This window comes from Xyrauchen texanus, chromosome 28, assembly GCF_025860055.1.
Source record: "Xyrauchen texanus isolate HMW12.3.18 chromosome 28, RBS_HiC_50CHRs, whole genome shotgun sequence".
NCBI classification, from domain to species: Eukaryota; Metazoa; Chordata; class Actinopteri; order Cypriniformes; family Catostomidae; genus Xyrauchen; species Xyrauchen texanus.
The window spans coordinates 11345115-11363937 of record NC_068303.1 but is presented as its reverse complement, the minus strand read 5'-3'; the positions used below and the strand labels follow the sequence as shown (position 1 = coordinate 11363937).

The 18823-nt window shown below is 38.3% G+C and overlaps 1 protein-coding gene across 5 annotated transcripts in view; it reads right to left on the bottom strand.

The window, feature by feature from the left end:
* The window catches only part of enah (ENAH actin regulator), a 138378-nt gene that overhangs the window by 42220 nt on the left and 77335 nt on the right, over positions 1 to 18823 (bottom strand). For all 5 annotated transcript variants that reach the window (XM_052095378.1, XM_052095377.1, XM_052095375.1 and 2 more), the window contains exon 3: positions 17797 to 17974. In XM_052095378.1, the coding sequence (XP_051951338.1) occupies positions 17797 to 17974 (178 nt within the window). The remainder of the gene's footprint in view (positions 1 to 17796; positions 17975 to 18823) is intronic.

Genomic DNA, 18823 nt, shown 5'->3' with positions numbered 1-18823 from the left:
AAGTGCTGCACAACAGAACATCACAGTATAAATGACAACCTTGGTGAAACCTTGTATTCAGTACAACAGCACTCTTGATTGTGAGATGTTTCATAAACTTTTTTTAATATACATTATTATTGTCTAAACCTTTATTTTGACATGAAGGCGTTTTAAATGATTGTCCGGATAAGCAGTTTTTAAAATATCCCAGAGTGATTATTAATTTGCTAAATGTTGCGATTTAATTATATAAACATACTCTGCATACACAACATGCTAGGGGTTTCACAGACTAGTCGACTACAACTAATGTTGTCAACACTGTCAGCCTCAAGTCAACTAGTCACTCACCATATGATTTATTGAGTCCCACTAGGACCAATCACAATTTTAACAAGATTAATTGTGCATACATTTTGTCAAATTTGTGTGTGAGCATATGAAAGCAGTCTTGTGTCAGCCAAACAGCACAAGATTCAATGAGAAAATATGACATTACAGCAGCGCGAGCCATCTGGACAAGCTAAGCAGTTATCAACTTATCTGTCAAAGATAATCAAACATTCTGTATAGTTTTGTGCTCCTTCTTTAAAGTCCATGTTTCACAACACAAGTTTTTGTAACCGACTCTACAAATTTTATTCTCAAATGGTCTTTGTGTCTAACACATATAGAACACACCAGTCTTAACTGTTATATAAGCAAGCATCCTCCTTTTCTCTTCCATCCCTAAAACAGAACAATTACCCCAAAATGTGATGCGCAAATTACAAATTATCAAAGTTATTTGCAAAAACTGATATCTAATGAGTCAGTGGAACTTCAATTCTGAAGGCAAAGGACAAAAACGTACAAATATTAGTTTGATTGGTTGTTAAAGCTGCTTTATTAGATTTTCGAGTACAATGACTGCAATTTGAAACTTTGACAAAAAAGGAAAATATATTTGGCCCATTCAGCCTGGTAAAGCTGAACAGCACTTTAAGTCTGGCTCTGGTCCAAAAGCACTCAGTGTCAGCTTTAATATGAACTGTTCTTCCATCATGTCAGTTAAGTAATGTACTGACATTAGATCACAAAGAGATAGCATAACCTCCAAATTACTTCAAATTCTACAAACATGCACAAATAAGATGCTAAATAATAAATGTCAAAACTAGAAAAAAATTAAATAAATAAATACAAATTCTTCCCGTTTCTCCACAATTTGGAATGACCAATTCCCAATGTGCTCCGAAGTCCTCGTGGTGGCGTAGTCTCACACCTCAATGTATTTAAAATCTTATTCATTACATTAAAAATAAATGTAATTTGTTTAAATATAATTCAATGAATATAAAATAAGATATGAATAAATCTTAGTGTATACTAAAAAATAAAACATACAGTACATACAAATGGGTATATTATTAAATATATTATTAAATATGTATCTAATGAGAATGCATAAATCTTAGTGTACATTCACTGCATCTAGTTGTGAAGTACATGTAAATGTATATTATAACATGCATATTTACATTTTAATTTAATGTATATAATAAGATTTGAATAAATCTTATTAGTTTACATTTACTGCATCTAGATGTGATGCATAAAATACAATTTAATAATCAAGTACATGTATAGGTATTTTATTATAGCATAATTATGTATCTAATAATAGGATTTTAATATATCTTTTTTTGTGAACGCTCACTGCATCCAAAAACAAATTATTAGACATCGAAACCAGATAACCAAACCCAAAAACTCAATAAACATCGGCTCCATGGCAGTTTCATCAGTTTCTACAAAGGACTCTTTAAGGACCAACAACAACAAAAGAACCTTAGGTCAGCTGACTTTCTAAAGAAATTTAATTTAATTAAAGCACCTACATGATAGCAGAGAAATGCCAAACCTCTTCTGACAGCATATGTAATGTAGTAGTCCATCCTGGTCTTTAGGAGAAACGCTAACAAGTGTGCTAGAGCCGCTCGCATCAGCTCCCAAACTGCCATCAATGACTCCATGACATCTCTGAGAGAGCAGCATGTTGTTCAGGCTATTCTGAAGCAAGCACTACTCTGAACACTCAAGACTGGATCGACAGACTGGCAGATAGATGTTAGATGCCCTGCCACTTTCACTGAGCAGAATGTGATCCAGTAATTGCACTTTCCGGCCCTGATCAATTATTCATCCCTGGATGGGCGAAGGGAAGAACGGTCAATGTTACAATCACATCACAACTATTAAGGTTGTGTGGGTGGACAAAAACATGGCTGTGCTGGTCGGCTTAACCCTTTCGAGACAAAGATGGCAACAAACTGCAAACAGATACAAAAAGAAAGGATAATATATTTCACATCTTCATTTTAGTCACACTGAAGATCCAAGGAGAGCCTGTCCTTCATAAACAATATCCTAATCAAAAGTTTACATTCCGATTGATGACATCATAATAGATCCAATGTGACCGATAAAGGCAGCATCACTGAATATCAACTTTCAGCTAAATGAAACAAACATCATCTTCTGGAGGGAACAAAGGATCTCTAAGGAAGACTCTGTGTGGGAGGTGAACAGAGCTCAAAAGTCACAGGACCAAGAGATTGGCTTGAAATTATGTTAAAGGATGATGTCACCGACAAATAAAGGCCACAAATCAGTTTCAAAATTGCCAAGCCTGAGAGGATAGTACACACATTTATCTCAGCAGTCTATGAAGATGCTACCTTGGTGGTATCTATGAACCACCATGCACTGTATTACTGATCTTTGTGTATCTAAGCAATGGGTTAAGTATTTCAGGAATTAACGAATAGAATTAGAATAGCGGTTAATCGATTTATTACTTTTTAAGATAACATTACAGCAAGTGCTTAAATTAAATATTGTGTTGCACATTGCAAGTTTTTCAACAGAAAACACATGGTAAAGATATAAATGTTTGATCAAAAAGTTTGGGGTTGGGGGTGGTCAAAGTGAGGGGGCACAGGCCATAAGGGTTAGAGATATAAACAATACACCATTCATGCCTTGGTTCAAACAAAAGTTTGTCAATCAGAGATTAAGACACCACCTGACACATCGAGAAAATCTATTTCCGTAGAGCAAATTTTGTTAAAAAATATCACTTTCTGACACACAGTCTCATTACTCACTGATGCTGTCACCTTGCAAGTATAACACACAAATCCCCTTATTGCTCATATGCGTCATACAACACGGGCGCACGGCTTCCAATTAATTCCACAGTTGTGCCTTTCGTCTCCACAAATGGGGAAATTAATGTCAAGGACTACATAATTTTAAGATGAGAAAGCAAATGATTAGCCACCCAGCCTTACACAGCTTGTGATTGGATTGCGTGCGGGTCAGTGAACCAGATAAATAGGATGTTATTAAAGCTAGCATACATGAGCCAAACATGCTGCTGGCATTAAAAGGTATATCAACATATCCACATGACTAATACAGGATCAGGGTTTCGGTCACAGTTGTAGACAGATCAAGGAGTCAAAGGAGGCTATGTTTTCATTTGAAGACATCTAGGATATAACAAATGCCTATAGAATGCCACTTCAACGAATGTTTCGGCAAGTCAGAGAGTCTGGCAAGAATTGGTATTGGGATCACCCCATCTTGAAATAGAAGTTTCTGGGTTAAAATGACTACAACTTGCTGAAATAAGACAGTAATCTCTGAAAATGTTAGAATGCATGCACAGCCGGGAGGGGATAAAGACGAGCTGGAGGGGACTGTTCAGGAGAGACATGCATGTGGCCGCTATGTGTGTTTATGTTTAAGTTGATTATCTCATTCAAGCTATAGTGACTATTCTGCTTGTTCCCGGCTTGCCCATCTCGAGCCCCGTTACACTGGTGCTAAAACCCAGGAAGGAGGAGGGACGTGCTGTTGTGGAGTACTCTTTGCGGCACTCCGCCAGGGGATGGAGGAGATGCTGCCGGGAGCCGGAGGAACCGTTGCCTTCAGCCAGGAAGCAGAGGAGCCATTACAGTCAGCCAGGGGAGGAGCAGCTGTCGTCCACCATGGGGCGGAGGAGTGCCTGAGGACCAGGCAACGGCGTGTCCGGGGACCGGCGAGCAAGATTTTCTCTCTCTCTCTTTTGGTCCTTCCCCCTCTCTCTTTCCCTCTCCCTCGCCTTGTCTCTCACAGGGCTCCAGAGAGGCTGGGAAGACCTGCCAGCAGAAGGATGGCAACACCTCCCCTCCAGGAAGGGAGTGAAGTATGTCAAGCCAGATGTTTCCCTGGCCTAAATCAGGCAGTGGAGGAGTGTGGGTAGGAGGAGGAGGAGGAGGGCGTGGCTGGGCCGTGGAGACGCAAGCCCAGCACTGAATTGTCCTAATCAGTAGGAAGGGGGATAAAGACGAGCCGGAGGAAACAGTTCGGGAGAGAGAGAGAGAGAGAGATGGACGCAGCTGCTGTGTGTGTGACAGTATGTTTATGTTTGTTTAAGTTGATTTATTTCATTAAAGTTATGCTGACTGTTCTGCTGGTTCCCACTTCCTCTTTGCCCATCTTGAACCTCACTATAATTGCAAAACCAATGTATGAGGTGTTGATATTTCGAAACCCAGAGACACCAAATAGCGTCACCTGATCCCTCTCCAGCTGCAGAAATGAGCTGCAAAACCATTGGGGGGAGGTTTCTGATGCAATGCCACCTAATAAAAGAAGCTCTGCTTGGTTACAGTGCCATTTGTAGTGCACATGAAAAGAAAGCACTTTGTTTTGATGGTGAAAGCCGTATCCAACATTTGCGGACAGGAATGAAAACAATCATATCGGGAACATCCGAAATAGGCTAGTAAGACTGCTTTTATACCAAGTCATTCTGTCTTTTGTTGAGAAAATATAAAAAAAAAACACTTCACATCCTATTGTCAAACAAGTCCTATTACTTGGTGTGTAGTATGTTTCACAAACACCTTTTAGACTTCAGAAAAAAAGCTGACAAATTCGTACTGACATTGGGAAATGAATAATCTGGGTACGACAAATCAAACAGAGAAAAACCTACAGAATAAGCAAGATTGAGAATGTGACAATGGCTTTTCTACAGAGTAAAAAAGACTGACTCAGCACACGCAGTTAAAACAAGCACCCATTCACAGAGAAACACATGGAATTTTTGGAGGGTTTAAAAGGCAGAAATGTGAAGCTTATTTTATCAAATCAACTGCATTAATTATTCTTAAAACTCTTATTTGAGCTGTAAAGTTGTTTAAATCATAACTGTTACAGTCATTTTAGGGTTTAAGTTGCAAAACATTATAATCTATAAACATTCAAATACACACGGTTACAAAAGTATAGCCCCAAAACCTAAACATTATATGAGTTAACATGATTTTAGTGTGATAAAATCGATTACTTACCTTATCTGTGTAAAGTTAAACCAGTGAGACAAAACATAACCACCTGTCTAATATGCTGTTGGTCCTCTGTGTGCTGCAAAACAGCGGCGAGGCAACAACTCTACAAGACTGCTGTATGTGTCCTGTGGTATCTGGCACCAAGACATTAGCAGCAGATCCTTCAAGTCCTGTAAGTTGCAAAGTCGAGCCGCCGTTGATTGGACTTGACTGGACTTCAGCACATCACACAGATGCTCAATTGGATTGAGATCTTTCTCAAACCATTTTCAAACAATGTTTTCGAAATGCAGTGTGGCAGGGCACATTATCCTGCTGAAAGAAGCCACTGCCATCAGGGAATGCCATTGCCATGAAGGGGAGAATCTGGTCTGCAATGATGTTTAGGCAGGTGGCACGTTCAAATTGACATCCACATTAATGGCTGGAATCAGGGTTTCCCAGAACAAAATTGCCCAGAGCATCACACTCCCTCCACCGGCTTGTCATCTTCCCACAGTGCATCCTGGTGCCATCACTTTTCCAGGTAAACAGCGAACACATACCCCCTCATCCACGTAATGTATAAGAAAATGGGACTTATCGGACCAGCCATCCTTCTTACACTGCTCCAAGGTCCAGTTCCGACCCTCACGTGCCAATTGTAGGTGGATTTGACAGTGGACAGGAGTCGTCATGGGCACTCTGACTGGTCTGTGGCTACACGGTACCATAAGCAGCAGGGAGTGTGTTGTGACAGGGTGGAGGGCGGGGCCGGGTCATTATGCTACACACCCGGCCCCTAATCAGGTTAAACAAGCCTCCAAGAGGGATAAAGGCCTACCGGAGATGACAGTGCGACAGAGAGAGAGATTTACGGGCATCTGGCCAACAGCTGTGTGTGTGTGTGTGTGTGTATGTGTATGTGTGTGTGTGTGCTTATCGACTGGATTGTGGTCTGTCCCTCCTCAGACCACTGTCTGTAGGAACTCACAACTGCTGACCGGGAGCACCCATACGATTTCAGAGATGCTCTGACACAGTCGTCTGGTCACAACAATTTGGCCCTCAGTCGCACAGATCTTTACTCATGCCCATTTCTCCTGCATTCAATACCTTGACAATGAGAACTGATTGTTTGCTTACCATCTAATCTACCCAGATATTGACATGTGGCCTTGTTTGAGATGATCAACATTATTCGCTTCAACTGTGAATGATCATAACGTTTTGGCTCAATGTATATCCAATACAGCTGCTTAACCATGACATCAATTTGTAGGTGAACCCGGAATTTATTAAAATTAGTAAAATAAAGGTCTTCATTCCTTGAAGATGCGTGGACGTTTTGCTTTAATACTTAAATTACACATTTTCATACCTAAAACATGAATTTTGAAGTGGCCGTGTTTTAATTACAAAGTATGTTACTTAAATGCGGCTGTGAAATTCAAATTTGAGGTGTGTAAATTATGATATAGAACAAAACCTTCACGTGTCTTCAAGTAATGTTTATAACATACCGTATTTTACTATTAAATCCAAAACTTGCATTATAAAATTAAGAGGGAACACATTGTTTGAAAATACTAATTTTCTTATGGGTTTTTGAACTACAATCTGAACAGCTCTATATTACAACTTTGTTGTTGTGATGATGTAACACCAATAATCCCTGTAATAAATAATTTTCGTATACTAAAATAATGTTGAACAGATATTTTATCACATTAAAATAATGTCAACATGTATAACGTTTATGTTTTGTGGCTATACTTTTGTAACTTTTGGACTGGCCCCATTCACTTCCATTGTAAATGCATTGCTGTGACAACTATTTTTTGTTGTTGTTGTTGTTGTGGTAATCAATATTATACCAAAAATGCTGTTGACTGAGCTTAACTGGTATTTAACTTGGAACATTTTCTTTAACATTAACCAAGTCCTGAATTATTAGTGCTGAAATAACTACATGTTAACTAATGTAGTTAACAAATGTTAACAAATACAACCTTATTGTAAAGCATTACCCTCTCTTTTGTATTGGTGTTGATCTTCTATAATGTAACTAAAACAATATTAACAGCTTAAGAAGTCATCAAGGTTAACAAAACATAATTAGTTTGCATACTTCCGCGTTGATTGGTTGGTCCAGTTGAGAATGCTTGCATGGATGATGCTTGTTTACTTTTTAGAGTCTGATTAGCAGAGCATCATTATTACCAACTTATAGTAAAGACTTTTAAAGTTTTATTTACATCTGTGCATATTCTCCAATCTTCATTATTCTTTAGCTACATGACATGTACTTTGCAGGTTGACTACTTTTCAACACCAAAACAATATAAACTAGCTCTAAAAAGCAAATGAATCCTGTAGCCAAATCATAGATGAAGTAGTCTCCAGGGTGCACAGTGTGAAACAAAATCTCCCATGGTTAAAGCCCACCCCACAAACTCACTCCTCAAGATGATCTCAGTGCGGCTGATTTTCTTCTGCGGGAAGCGGTTCACTCTGGGAACCGGCATTATGGACAAGTGCCTGCAGGCCTTCCTCTCTGCTCCGATGCTCTGAACCTGGACTATGTCCCTCCGGGATAGTTGAGGTAGAAACGGAGCTCTAAAGTTGTATAGCAACGTCAGATTTCCATAAAAAAAAAGAAGAAACTTGAAAACTAAGATACTTCTACCACCAACCTGGTTCGAAAGAGAAGGAGAACCATTCAGCAATGAGAACTACTTGGGTCTGGGGCAAGAGAATGATCTCATCGATAAAAAAGTGTTCTGGGCTGCCAACGTCATCTCTCCCACCTTCATATGTTGGGTGGTCATGTGGTGTCACAAGTAAAAAAAAACACATACCAGACATGAGGTCCACCCCACCCCCTTTTAAGCCATCTTCAGGCTCCACAACCAGAAGAAACATATTTGTATTGGCTCTGGAATGTTCTCTCTTTCTATTTTTCTCAGAGGTACTATGTTTCGAAAGATAAACACCTGTCCTGCCAAATCATAAATTATCTCACTGCAGGACGACCTTCATTTAGACCTCTAGACATACACACAACAGGCTCCTGGGGGGCTATGGTGGTATGGGGTAAAAAGATTTTGTTCTGACAGGGATGAGCTCATGCAATCCCACATCTTTGACCACTGTCAACAGGTAATCACAAGACAGTATTTATACACTGAAAGGTGGCAACTTAACTCCTGACCCTCTTGCATGTGCTAAAGCTACTGGTCTAGGAAGGGTGCTATATATGCCAGTGACTGATATCCAAAATTAGAGTTTCATTTTATAGCAGTATGCAGTTATTACATTGTTAATACCAGTTACAGAGCACGATTTGAAAAATAGAACCAGCTTCAAGGAATATTTAATATTCTGTCACGATTTCTTTTAAGTTTCACAGTATAAAAAAAGGCATTCAGTTTTGAAACAATGTGAGGATGATAACACAATTTTCAATTTTGGGTGAACTATCCCTTTAAGCTCCTGACTGAGAAAGTCTTCATCGACTACGTGATTATTCTGGCAGTGACAGGCCGTGCAATTTAAGTCTTGGCCATCAGTGTGATTCATGCCATTAAGAAAACACAGTTTCACAATGAATAAGACACTATGCACTACGTGGCAATAAACAAATAATACCAACAGACATTTTAAAAGCACGTCCACACACAAAAGCCAGAACTTCAAATTTAAAAAACAGACAACCAAAAATCATAATTTTTCATATTAATCTACCAAGGAGGTCTATAATACCTGGAAAAATCTATCTAATAATATTTGTGATTTAAATGTTGCTTGAAATATATTTTGTTTTGTCAGGGTACACTTTAATATTGCATTCCATTCAAGCTGGATGTGGGATATTCCTACTTGATTAGGCCAGCAGAGAAGACATTGCTGGCCCTAAGAAATTACCATTGTATTTTGGTAAAGGGCTTTTTTTTTCCCATACAGAAAATACAGTGCTGTTGCTAAGCCAAGGTATTGGAGGAGCTTAACCAGTGGCAACAAATCATCACCCAATTGCTGTCTGCCATCAACTACAAGAAACTTCACATCCTGGTCCTAAACCACAAACGCCTGCCTGTCTTAGCGAGCAATCATGCTTTTGTTCACACATTCCTGACAGTTATGTCAAGGAGGAGAAAACTAATTCATAGTTTACAAAAATCTAATTACCCATGGGAAACATGTATCCTTACATTTCTCATGTACTGTATGCTCCAGGAGTGGATTGTCTGGTCTGAATTGTTTTGACTTGTCAAATGAAAAACATGTTCATTCATTGACTTCACCAATACATCTATCAACATATCTATCACGGCTACATGTATATATAGTCCATGTTGCCAAGAACGCTTGGGCTGCTGTCTGCCCTGCAACAGAGCCCTTCAGTCATGCTGGCAACAGCATAAAAACTCACCAAATCTCACACAGTCCATGGCTCCAGTTTCAGGGTAACATCACCCTGGCATGTGACTGTACATTACACCCGACTAAAATTAGCAGTGTGCAGACACATTCAAGGGGTTTGGGGAAAAAAGGACCACTGATTCCCCTAGATGCCCAACTGACATGTGTATGGACTCCCTTCAGTAGCTGATGACAAATTGGTGCACACAAAACAAAACAATAAAATTTTATATTTTCCTCCACTGCATTGTTCAATCTTAACAATTGATTTAAAACTCTGATTCAATGATTCTGTAACACTTCACAATAAGGTTGTTTTTGTTAAAATTAGTTGCCTACATTAGGTTACACAGACTAACAATGAATATTAGTCATTCAGGTTAATGTTAATTTTGATACATACCAATACATTTTTAACATTAAAAAGTCGCAAATGTTAACATAAGTGTTAATGCAATATGATCCAACATATACAATGGACAACAGTTTTTTAATGAATTAACATTAACCAAGATTTCTAAATGATGTACAAATAGTTTTCATTGTTAGTTCATGATAAATAATGCATTTAGTAATGTTAAGAAATACAAACATTTTGTAAAGTGTCACAAACTATTAATTTGCATCCTCATCCGTACAACATTTTTCATGTATAAAAGTGTTTTAGTAAAAATATATTTAGGCAACTATTGATGTTTATTAAAAAGTATTGCTACATTGTTCCAAAAAAAAAAAAAGTACAAATTATAAAATATTATGCATTTTGTTTATTTTAGGAATGTGCACAAGTAATAGATTAATCGGGTACTATAGCTTTAAATATTCGACGAGTAAAAACGTGAATATTGCACTTTGATTTTCAACTCAATTAATCAGTTGTTGCTGTGGATGCATGACATTGTTAGAATAGCTCACTCAACAAAAAATAAATAAAAATAATCGTCATTAATTTAAAGTGATTGTATTGCTTCAGAAGACTTGGAATGTATGTTCTAAGTGTTAGCGCAATTTATTTATTTTCATTTTGTAATCTAGATGTTATTTATGCATAGTTCTCTTTTTATATATAATATATAAGAACAGGTTTAAAAGTTAAACTTAGACATTACATTTCAAGTAGGTCTAATCCATTACTTCTATTTTAGGTGTTGGAGTAATCGACTACAAAATTACTCAAATTGCCCATCCCTAGTTTATATAGGTAACAACATGTCTTGGTTATTTTTAACTAGATATTTTACTTATACATTAAATATTCAGAATCAAAATAGGTTACGATGGTTGTTTGGTTGAAATGATGGTTCCCTTTGAGTTAAAAAAAAAACTAAAAGGCTGAAAATATTGAGATACCAGCTGAGCATGCATTTACAACTGTATGTTGACCCACAAGAAAAGGGCACAAACATGACACCTAAACATCCAGATAAGACTGTGCAAACAACTACTAAATGTGATGCTCCAAAAATACAAACACGGCAACTAACAGACTTAAAAAAAGAGATGACTACATTGTTATTCCACCTGAGTCTGAGTTTAGACACAGAGAAAAAATATGAGTTCACATTCTGTGGTCGTGGCATGTGTCGTCAAACTATTCAACAGGTATTACCTGAGGTGATGTACATGCTAAGAAAACACTGTCTGACATGATTTATTAACTACAAGTCTGCTTAACAACACAGTAATTCATTGTGCAATCAACAGGGGGCACTTTTTTTTTTCAAGAGTAGATTTAACATCCTAAAGTGGAGCCAAGTGAGTAATAAACAATGCTAAAGAGCCATAAACTGTTTTTTGTTTTTGACTTGAATGCATCAATCACCACTTTTTTGGTCTCTGGTGCCTTATTTTCGAAATAATTTAGCTGGCAGTTTATTCATATTCATGCAAATAAATATGGGTGAAAAAGAATGATTTAGGCTTTCACGGTCAAATACAAACAAACAAGTTACATACTTTAACAAAACGTGTTGCCAAAACTTTTCAAGCCCTCAAACAAACAGGAAATGTCACCAAAGTTTAATAATGCAACTTTACAATTTCATTCAGAGCTTTGTTCTCTTTATGCAAGTAAAAGAATTGAAACTGCAGAACTGCAGAAGACTTCACTACAGTTAGTTAAATGTCCTAACTGCAATGAGCGCAGACTCTCTTCAGCCCTACCGCAGCTGTAAACAGCTTAATGTTGACAACAGAGTGAATTAGGGGAGAGCCAATTAAGCTTTCCTGCTCTGGCTCAATCACATGGGATCCTCCTGCTGCCTGGTTAGTCCAGTTTATACACTCCCCAAACTCACTGACTCAGTGCCAGGTATCCAAAGGCATTAAGCAGATTCAGCAGAGCTAGAGTAGTGCACAAACACCAGTGTATAGGGAGTTATTCAGCTAAAAGGAGCAGCTTGACTACTAGGGCTGAATAATTTATCAAAATCGAAATAGCGATATGACATTGCAATTATCAAGCTGCAAAGGCTGTGATTTAATTAATTAAATATGTTGTCTGCACATGCTTCTCACTTCCCTTTCTGTTTGTGTGCAGCTCTGTTCTGTGTAGTATGAAGCTAGTTGCACACAGGACGAAAAACGCCACACCGTGTCGCTGATAGGGCAAGGCACAGTTATCAATCACAGGATGTGTCGATGCAGTGCAGGTGGCAGTTCAAAGATGTGAATCTTGTCACAATACACAAAAGTTAGTCAAATATTTGATTACGCATTGTGTCAAGTATACTTGGACAGACAAATAAAACTGAAGCCTATATACACAAAAATACACTGTAGCTCGATTATAATTGCACATATAAATGTATTGAGCTTTAAAGCTAGGAGAACAGAGTCAAACACTCAGTTTTTTATTTTAGTGAATTGGTTCATTTAAACTGTTCATGAATGAACCAGTTAAAATAAAAGATTCACTGATTAATTTGATTCTTTATTTATTTACTTTAATGCTGCTGTTCATCATTACATTTCAATTTAGCGATATAAAAATGTTTACTATATGTGAAGTATTTAGCATAAACATATTCAGTGCGTAAACTGTACAAATGCTGTTTAATGCAGTCACCCTAACCGAGATCCAAATTTGTATAAATATTTTAGAAGAGTTGTGGGTCTAATATGTATTACTACATCTAATCCAATACTTTTTAAAAAGAGCTTATTGAAAAAGCAACGATTTTCAAATAGCTTCCCCAACACTGACACGCACTACAACTAAAAGCAAACCTAGCCACTAATAAGCAAGGAAGTGGATGAAAAAGTAATAAGTAGAGGATGAGTGGGCTCAGATAAGACAGATGAGACAGAGCAGTAAGACAGAAGAGAGAGGGAAACAGCTGTGAAAAGCCCATGGAATCAACAGGAGATTAGCACACATTTCTCCATCTTTACCACAAAGAAAGGTCTGAGAGTGAAATTTAAGTGCGAAATTAACTTGCAGTTTTTTTACTGTGACAGTCCAGGGTCTTTTAGACTGTGAGGCTATCCGCACATCAGAAAATATGCATAATTAACATTGCCTGCATAATTAACTGCTGTGCTATCAGGTAATTAATAGACAGTAATAAGGGCCACAGAGTCTGAAGCTTCCTGCAGTGATAACAGGAGCCCAGTGGAGTGACTAAATAACTTTCCATTGTCAGATTACTGAGACAAAGAACTGAAGGTCACTGAGCATTGCAACAGTCGCAGCCTCTGCATACATCACATTTCCAGTGATCAGATACAAAAAGAGAACAAAACTGTGGAATATCAGGCAATGTTAAATGTTACTTTTTACACTTCCAAAAAAAGACACTTACAGTGATAGCTCAGACAGTAATACTGTGTATTTTAACACCTACCATGATAATTAATGATTACCACTTATCAAAACCCTGCTGACAAAAAAAAAAAGTTTAAGCCAGCCTAAAGTGGTTTGCTGGTTTAAGCTGTTTTACTGGTGTCCCAGTTTTTACCGAGCCGGACCAGCTGCCAGGTGCCCAAAACCCCTCTAAAAACAGTAAAAACAGACAAGTCTAACCAGCTTGACCAGGCTTGGAGACCAGCTAACCCCTTTAGGCTAGTTTAAGCTATTTTTTCAGCAGGAATACCATGCTATTTACATGGTTCTCAAGGATAGACCATTTAATAGAATAGATTTGCATAGAATTACCATGATACCGGCCCAAAAAACTATGGTAATACCATGAAACTTTTGTGTTGGCCCAATAATGCCCACTCTGTCCCTTAGAACCAGCCTAAAACCTTGGGTAAACATGGGTCTACAAGCCAAAATCAAAAGGTGACACATTGATAACTATTCTGTACATTAAGTACTATTTTCATACAATAAACGTATGATTGAATAGAACCAAGCTTGCTCTAATGGATGCAAACAATCCTTTCAAAAAGCATCCTGGCTTCAATCACACGGTATGGGGTTAACAGAATGAAAATACTATTATGATAACTGTAGAACGGAGGACAACTCAATATGCAACAGTTCCCAGTCTCAATGCTCAGTCATATTTCAAAGAGACAAGCATCATGTGTTTCAACTTTCAACTACTCTGACATGTTGAGAACAGAGAGATCAGTATGGGGATGACCCCCTGTTGTGATGGTGCCAGGGTCTCAGACAGCAAAGAATAAGCCCAGCGTAAAGACGAAAGAGACACGTGTGTGTGTACACATGCACACTCTACTTCAGACAAATGGATTTCATGCAGGCTGTTGTACACAAGCCTAGGCTCCTCCCCCAAAGTCAATTAGCAAAAAAAACAGCTAACACAGAGGAAACCCAGACTCTACTCATAAGCCACATGCATGCAAACCAAAACCCCTGTGAGAAGGCCCAGTTTCCTTAATTACAATTAATTGGGCACAATAGGCCGAGTCTGGCTCCAAATGTGACCTCACTAATTGGGCACACAGACTAGAACACAATTATGTTCTGAATAGCTCAGCAGTACACAGTAAAAAATTCAACTTCAATTTTGTCAGTTAAACTCAATTTTAAAAGTTTATTAAACTGGACCTGGGTAGCTCGCTCTCAATGGGGCACATGGTAAGTTGCGCGTGGATCACAGAGTGTAGCATGAGCCTCCACATGCGGAGTCTCCGTGGTGTCATGCACAACGAGCCACATGATAAAATGCATGGATCTCGGAAGTGGTGGCAACTGAGACTTGTCCTCCGCCACCCGGATTGAGGTGAGTAACCGCGCCACCAAGACGACCTACTAGGTAGTGGGAATCGGGCATTCAAAATTAAGAGAAAGGGGGATAAACAAATAAATAACAAACAAAAAAAGTTTACTTAAGATTACTTAAAACATTAATATTTTATGCCATTTAAGTCAGAAAAATACCATTTTAAACAGTAAGCACATACAATGTCAAATTTGGTGGTGAAGGTAGAATTGACATTCTTTTGAGCATGCTTGTTTTGATAACTGATGCTCATTTTGTGACAGAATAATTCAATAAAGAATTGTTGCATCAGCTACTTAGCATGCCCAATGGAGAAGCATTTCCTCTGAAGGCAATACCCACAATCCCCTGCATTTGGATTTAAATTTGGTCAAAAACAGCCAATTTATAAGATAATCTGTTTTGAATTAAGATGTTTTAGCTTTGTGTGTTTTTAATGATATTTTGCTGTAAAAAACTTTTTTTGCATAGTTGTGTGGACAGGGAAAAAGTAGATAAACAAAAACTATGACATATTTGTTGCCATGTAGTAGTAGTAGTAGTCCTTTATTGTCACATAGTAAACCAGTGAAATTGGCCATCGACCTGTCCATACAAACATACATATGACAAGGGGGTAGACAGGACAGGAAGACAGGGAATTAGAAAGAAATACAGCATGACATGAGGAGAGGAGAAAAAAGGCAGCCCCCAGACTATGCTCCTTAAGAAGTACAGTGTGGGAACAGGAAAAAAACACCTCAGCAACATTAGCACATAATCAGTACACTCTACAACATGAACAAGACTTGCAACAGGGGATGGGATTGGGGGGGATGGAGGTGGCCCAGCACAGGCAAGCAGCCATCCGGACCTGCAGCCATGTTCGGAGCTGGTCACAGACCCGCCTGTCAGACTGGGGGTACAAAGCGGCGAAGGCGAGGGATATGGTATCGGGCGGATGATTGCATATCTGTATATATGTGTAAGAGTTCATGTGTGTGTAGGCCTGGAGAGTCGCTATGCCAGCATCTAATCTAGGTGCCTCAGTCCGCAGGGTTGTCATAGCAATACACAGCAAGTTGCCATGGAGACAACCTTGATCAGGTCCCAGACATAGTCAACAATCACCAGGTGTCTGGGGAGTCGGGGAAGGAACACGAGAGTGGCTCACTGTAGTGCTCTTCCGGGGGAGTTGTTGTTCCAACAGCGGACTTGGCCAAGGCCAGTGCTGGTTGAGGGCGGCCGAAACAGATAATAGGTAGATATCTTCAACGTCCTCCACGGAAAGAGCCGCCAGACACACGACCCGCCACCTCTCCCACGCGTCCATCGTGTAGCCAGCTGCGAACGTTCCGTCAGGGCAGACAGGTTCCCCCGAACCCAAGCTTCTCTTCGAGAAGATGGTGTCAATTGCGTTGAGAGACCAGTTGATCAAATCCATGATGTCTTAGTTCGAAGAGCAGTGCTCAGAGAGTCTCTCAAGTACAAGACAGTAGACTAGATATGACGAGAGGAGCAAAGCAGGGAAGATAAGGGTAGGGAGAGGGTGAGAAAATGCGACCGCCTTCGTTGAGAGCCAAGAGAAGCAGCATGTGATTCATTCAACTCACAACAATGAAAATGGTGGCCTATGTTGTAGCGGCATTGTTGTGTCTGCTATCCATTTTGATAGCACTGATAAAGATAAATGTTACTTTGCACATCCTTCATATCACATTCCCTTAAAGGCGACAGAAAGTTTGTTCCAAATTGTTCTCCGACGACAGAACAGGAGGACAACTGCATTTCTTACCATAAATACAAATCACTCATGGCCACACTTCTTACCTTTTTTCCCCACATGTGCAGTAAGGGGATTTAAGCGCTTTCTGATGTTTCAATGTGGAAAAGAAACTTTTGGAAAACGTATGAAAACGGCAGTGTAGACTGAGCGTTTTGAAAACAAAACACCGTTTTTAAATTTATCCGGATTAATGTGGACCAAGTCGAAATTGTCTAAATTTAAATTGACTTAACTTAAAGATTTAAGTAACTGTTACCTACACCACTTACCAAATTGGTTCCTGTGTACTGACACATGAAATAGTGTAGAAATGTAGATCTGCTTAATAAAGTATATATTTTTATATAAAGAATATTGAAAATTATAGATTGCTGTACTTAAAAGGGCAAGTTAATTGACAATGCTCTCAATAAAGATTCACAAAAAACATTCTCACCCCATGTACTATGCATAATAAGCGTAGACTGTTATACCATTTTTTTGTTATACCATTTTAATGATTTGTAGCAACTTTGTGCATTAATATGCCATAAACAGAAAGTGTAACACGAAAAATGCAATTGCTGTCATTTTGCAGCCACATCATTTTATGGCGCTTCAACACTTTTGCCTCTTCTGTTGACCCAAGTGCCCTTCAGGACTCATGCAACTCTGTCAGTTGAGCTACTGCATCATGTAAATCGCACCTGAACGAGCTTGTAATTGTAGTTGGATAAGGAAAACTTTCAAATGTATCGCCATACAAGTCATGCACTGTAGTTAAAGTGTTTAGATGACACAAGATGTGGTTTTATTTATGATTTGTGTGAAAGTGTATAAAACTATTGTTGTTGTAGCACCTTTAGTGTTCATTCTTCGCCAAAAAACTTCTTTGATAAGTACAAAGAGCATTGTTAAAATTATTTAGCAATAATGTAGGTATAGTAATTTATAGTAATATAGTTGCTATGAGACCAGGTTAAAAATGCTCTGTAATAGTACTGCTACACACAGAACCCAACACCTTGTTTCACCTAATTCACACATCATTAAGTATTGCTCACTGGTGTGAAAACAGTATTCTCACCTGCATCCTGAGAGTTCAGCACCTCCAAGGCATGCATCATGGCACTGGCAAATACGTTGGCATCCTCTTTGCTGCCAAAGTTAAGGCCGTAGACCTGTCGTGCGTCTCGCCACTGGTGAAATGTTTGCGTGGCCTGGTTGTATTTCAGCCCCTTAGGAATGGCACAGTTTATTACCACCTGTAAGTAGAATAGGCAAACATATATTTACATGCATTTAATTTAGCAGATGATTTTATCCAAAGAGACTTGCAAATGAGGAATATAAAAACATAAAACCTAAGTATATTGAACATTTTTGAAATCTAAGTCTGAATTAAAATACTGTACATTACATTTTGTCCTAAATAAATGTAAGCACTCAGAAGGGAAAACACTGAAGTACTATATGTCCTCATATAAAACAAAAAGAATTCAAGGCCCAAATATTCTCTGGTCTAGGGATAAGTCACAAAGGTCAAATAGTCATCCAATAATCAGTTAGTTGATTAGTGAGGTTGAATATTTTGATGTTTTTAGCAGTGGTGCTTTAATATGTATACTGTGCTTTAGCATTAGACAGTTGAAATGATAAAAACCTTTACCGAGAAGTTGATTTCATTAAATTAATCCATTTAAAGGACCACTACATGTAGATGTCTTTGAAAAATAATGCTATACATCAGGGACAGTGTCTGGCTTTCATCAACTTTCTAAAAAATGTGAAGGAGTAGGGCTGTCACGATTATAAAAATTGGCTGATGAGTATTTGTCAAACAAATAATTGTGATTATGACAATTGTCCATTTTAGGGCTTTCACGATCATGATGATCAATTTTCATCAAAAATTGTCATTTTTGTCATAGGTATATTTGTGCTCTATAAACCTTAAGTAGCAATTTATTCATATGTAACTTTTACATGATTTCATTTACGGCTATAAAAACATGAATGTATCAAATTTCAAAATCTTTTTTGTTCAACTTCAGTCTTCGTCCATTTAGCTATTATTATATTATATTTAACTACAGAATGCAATAGTAACATAT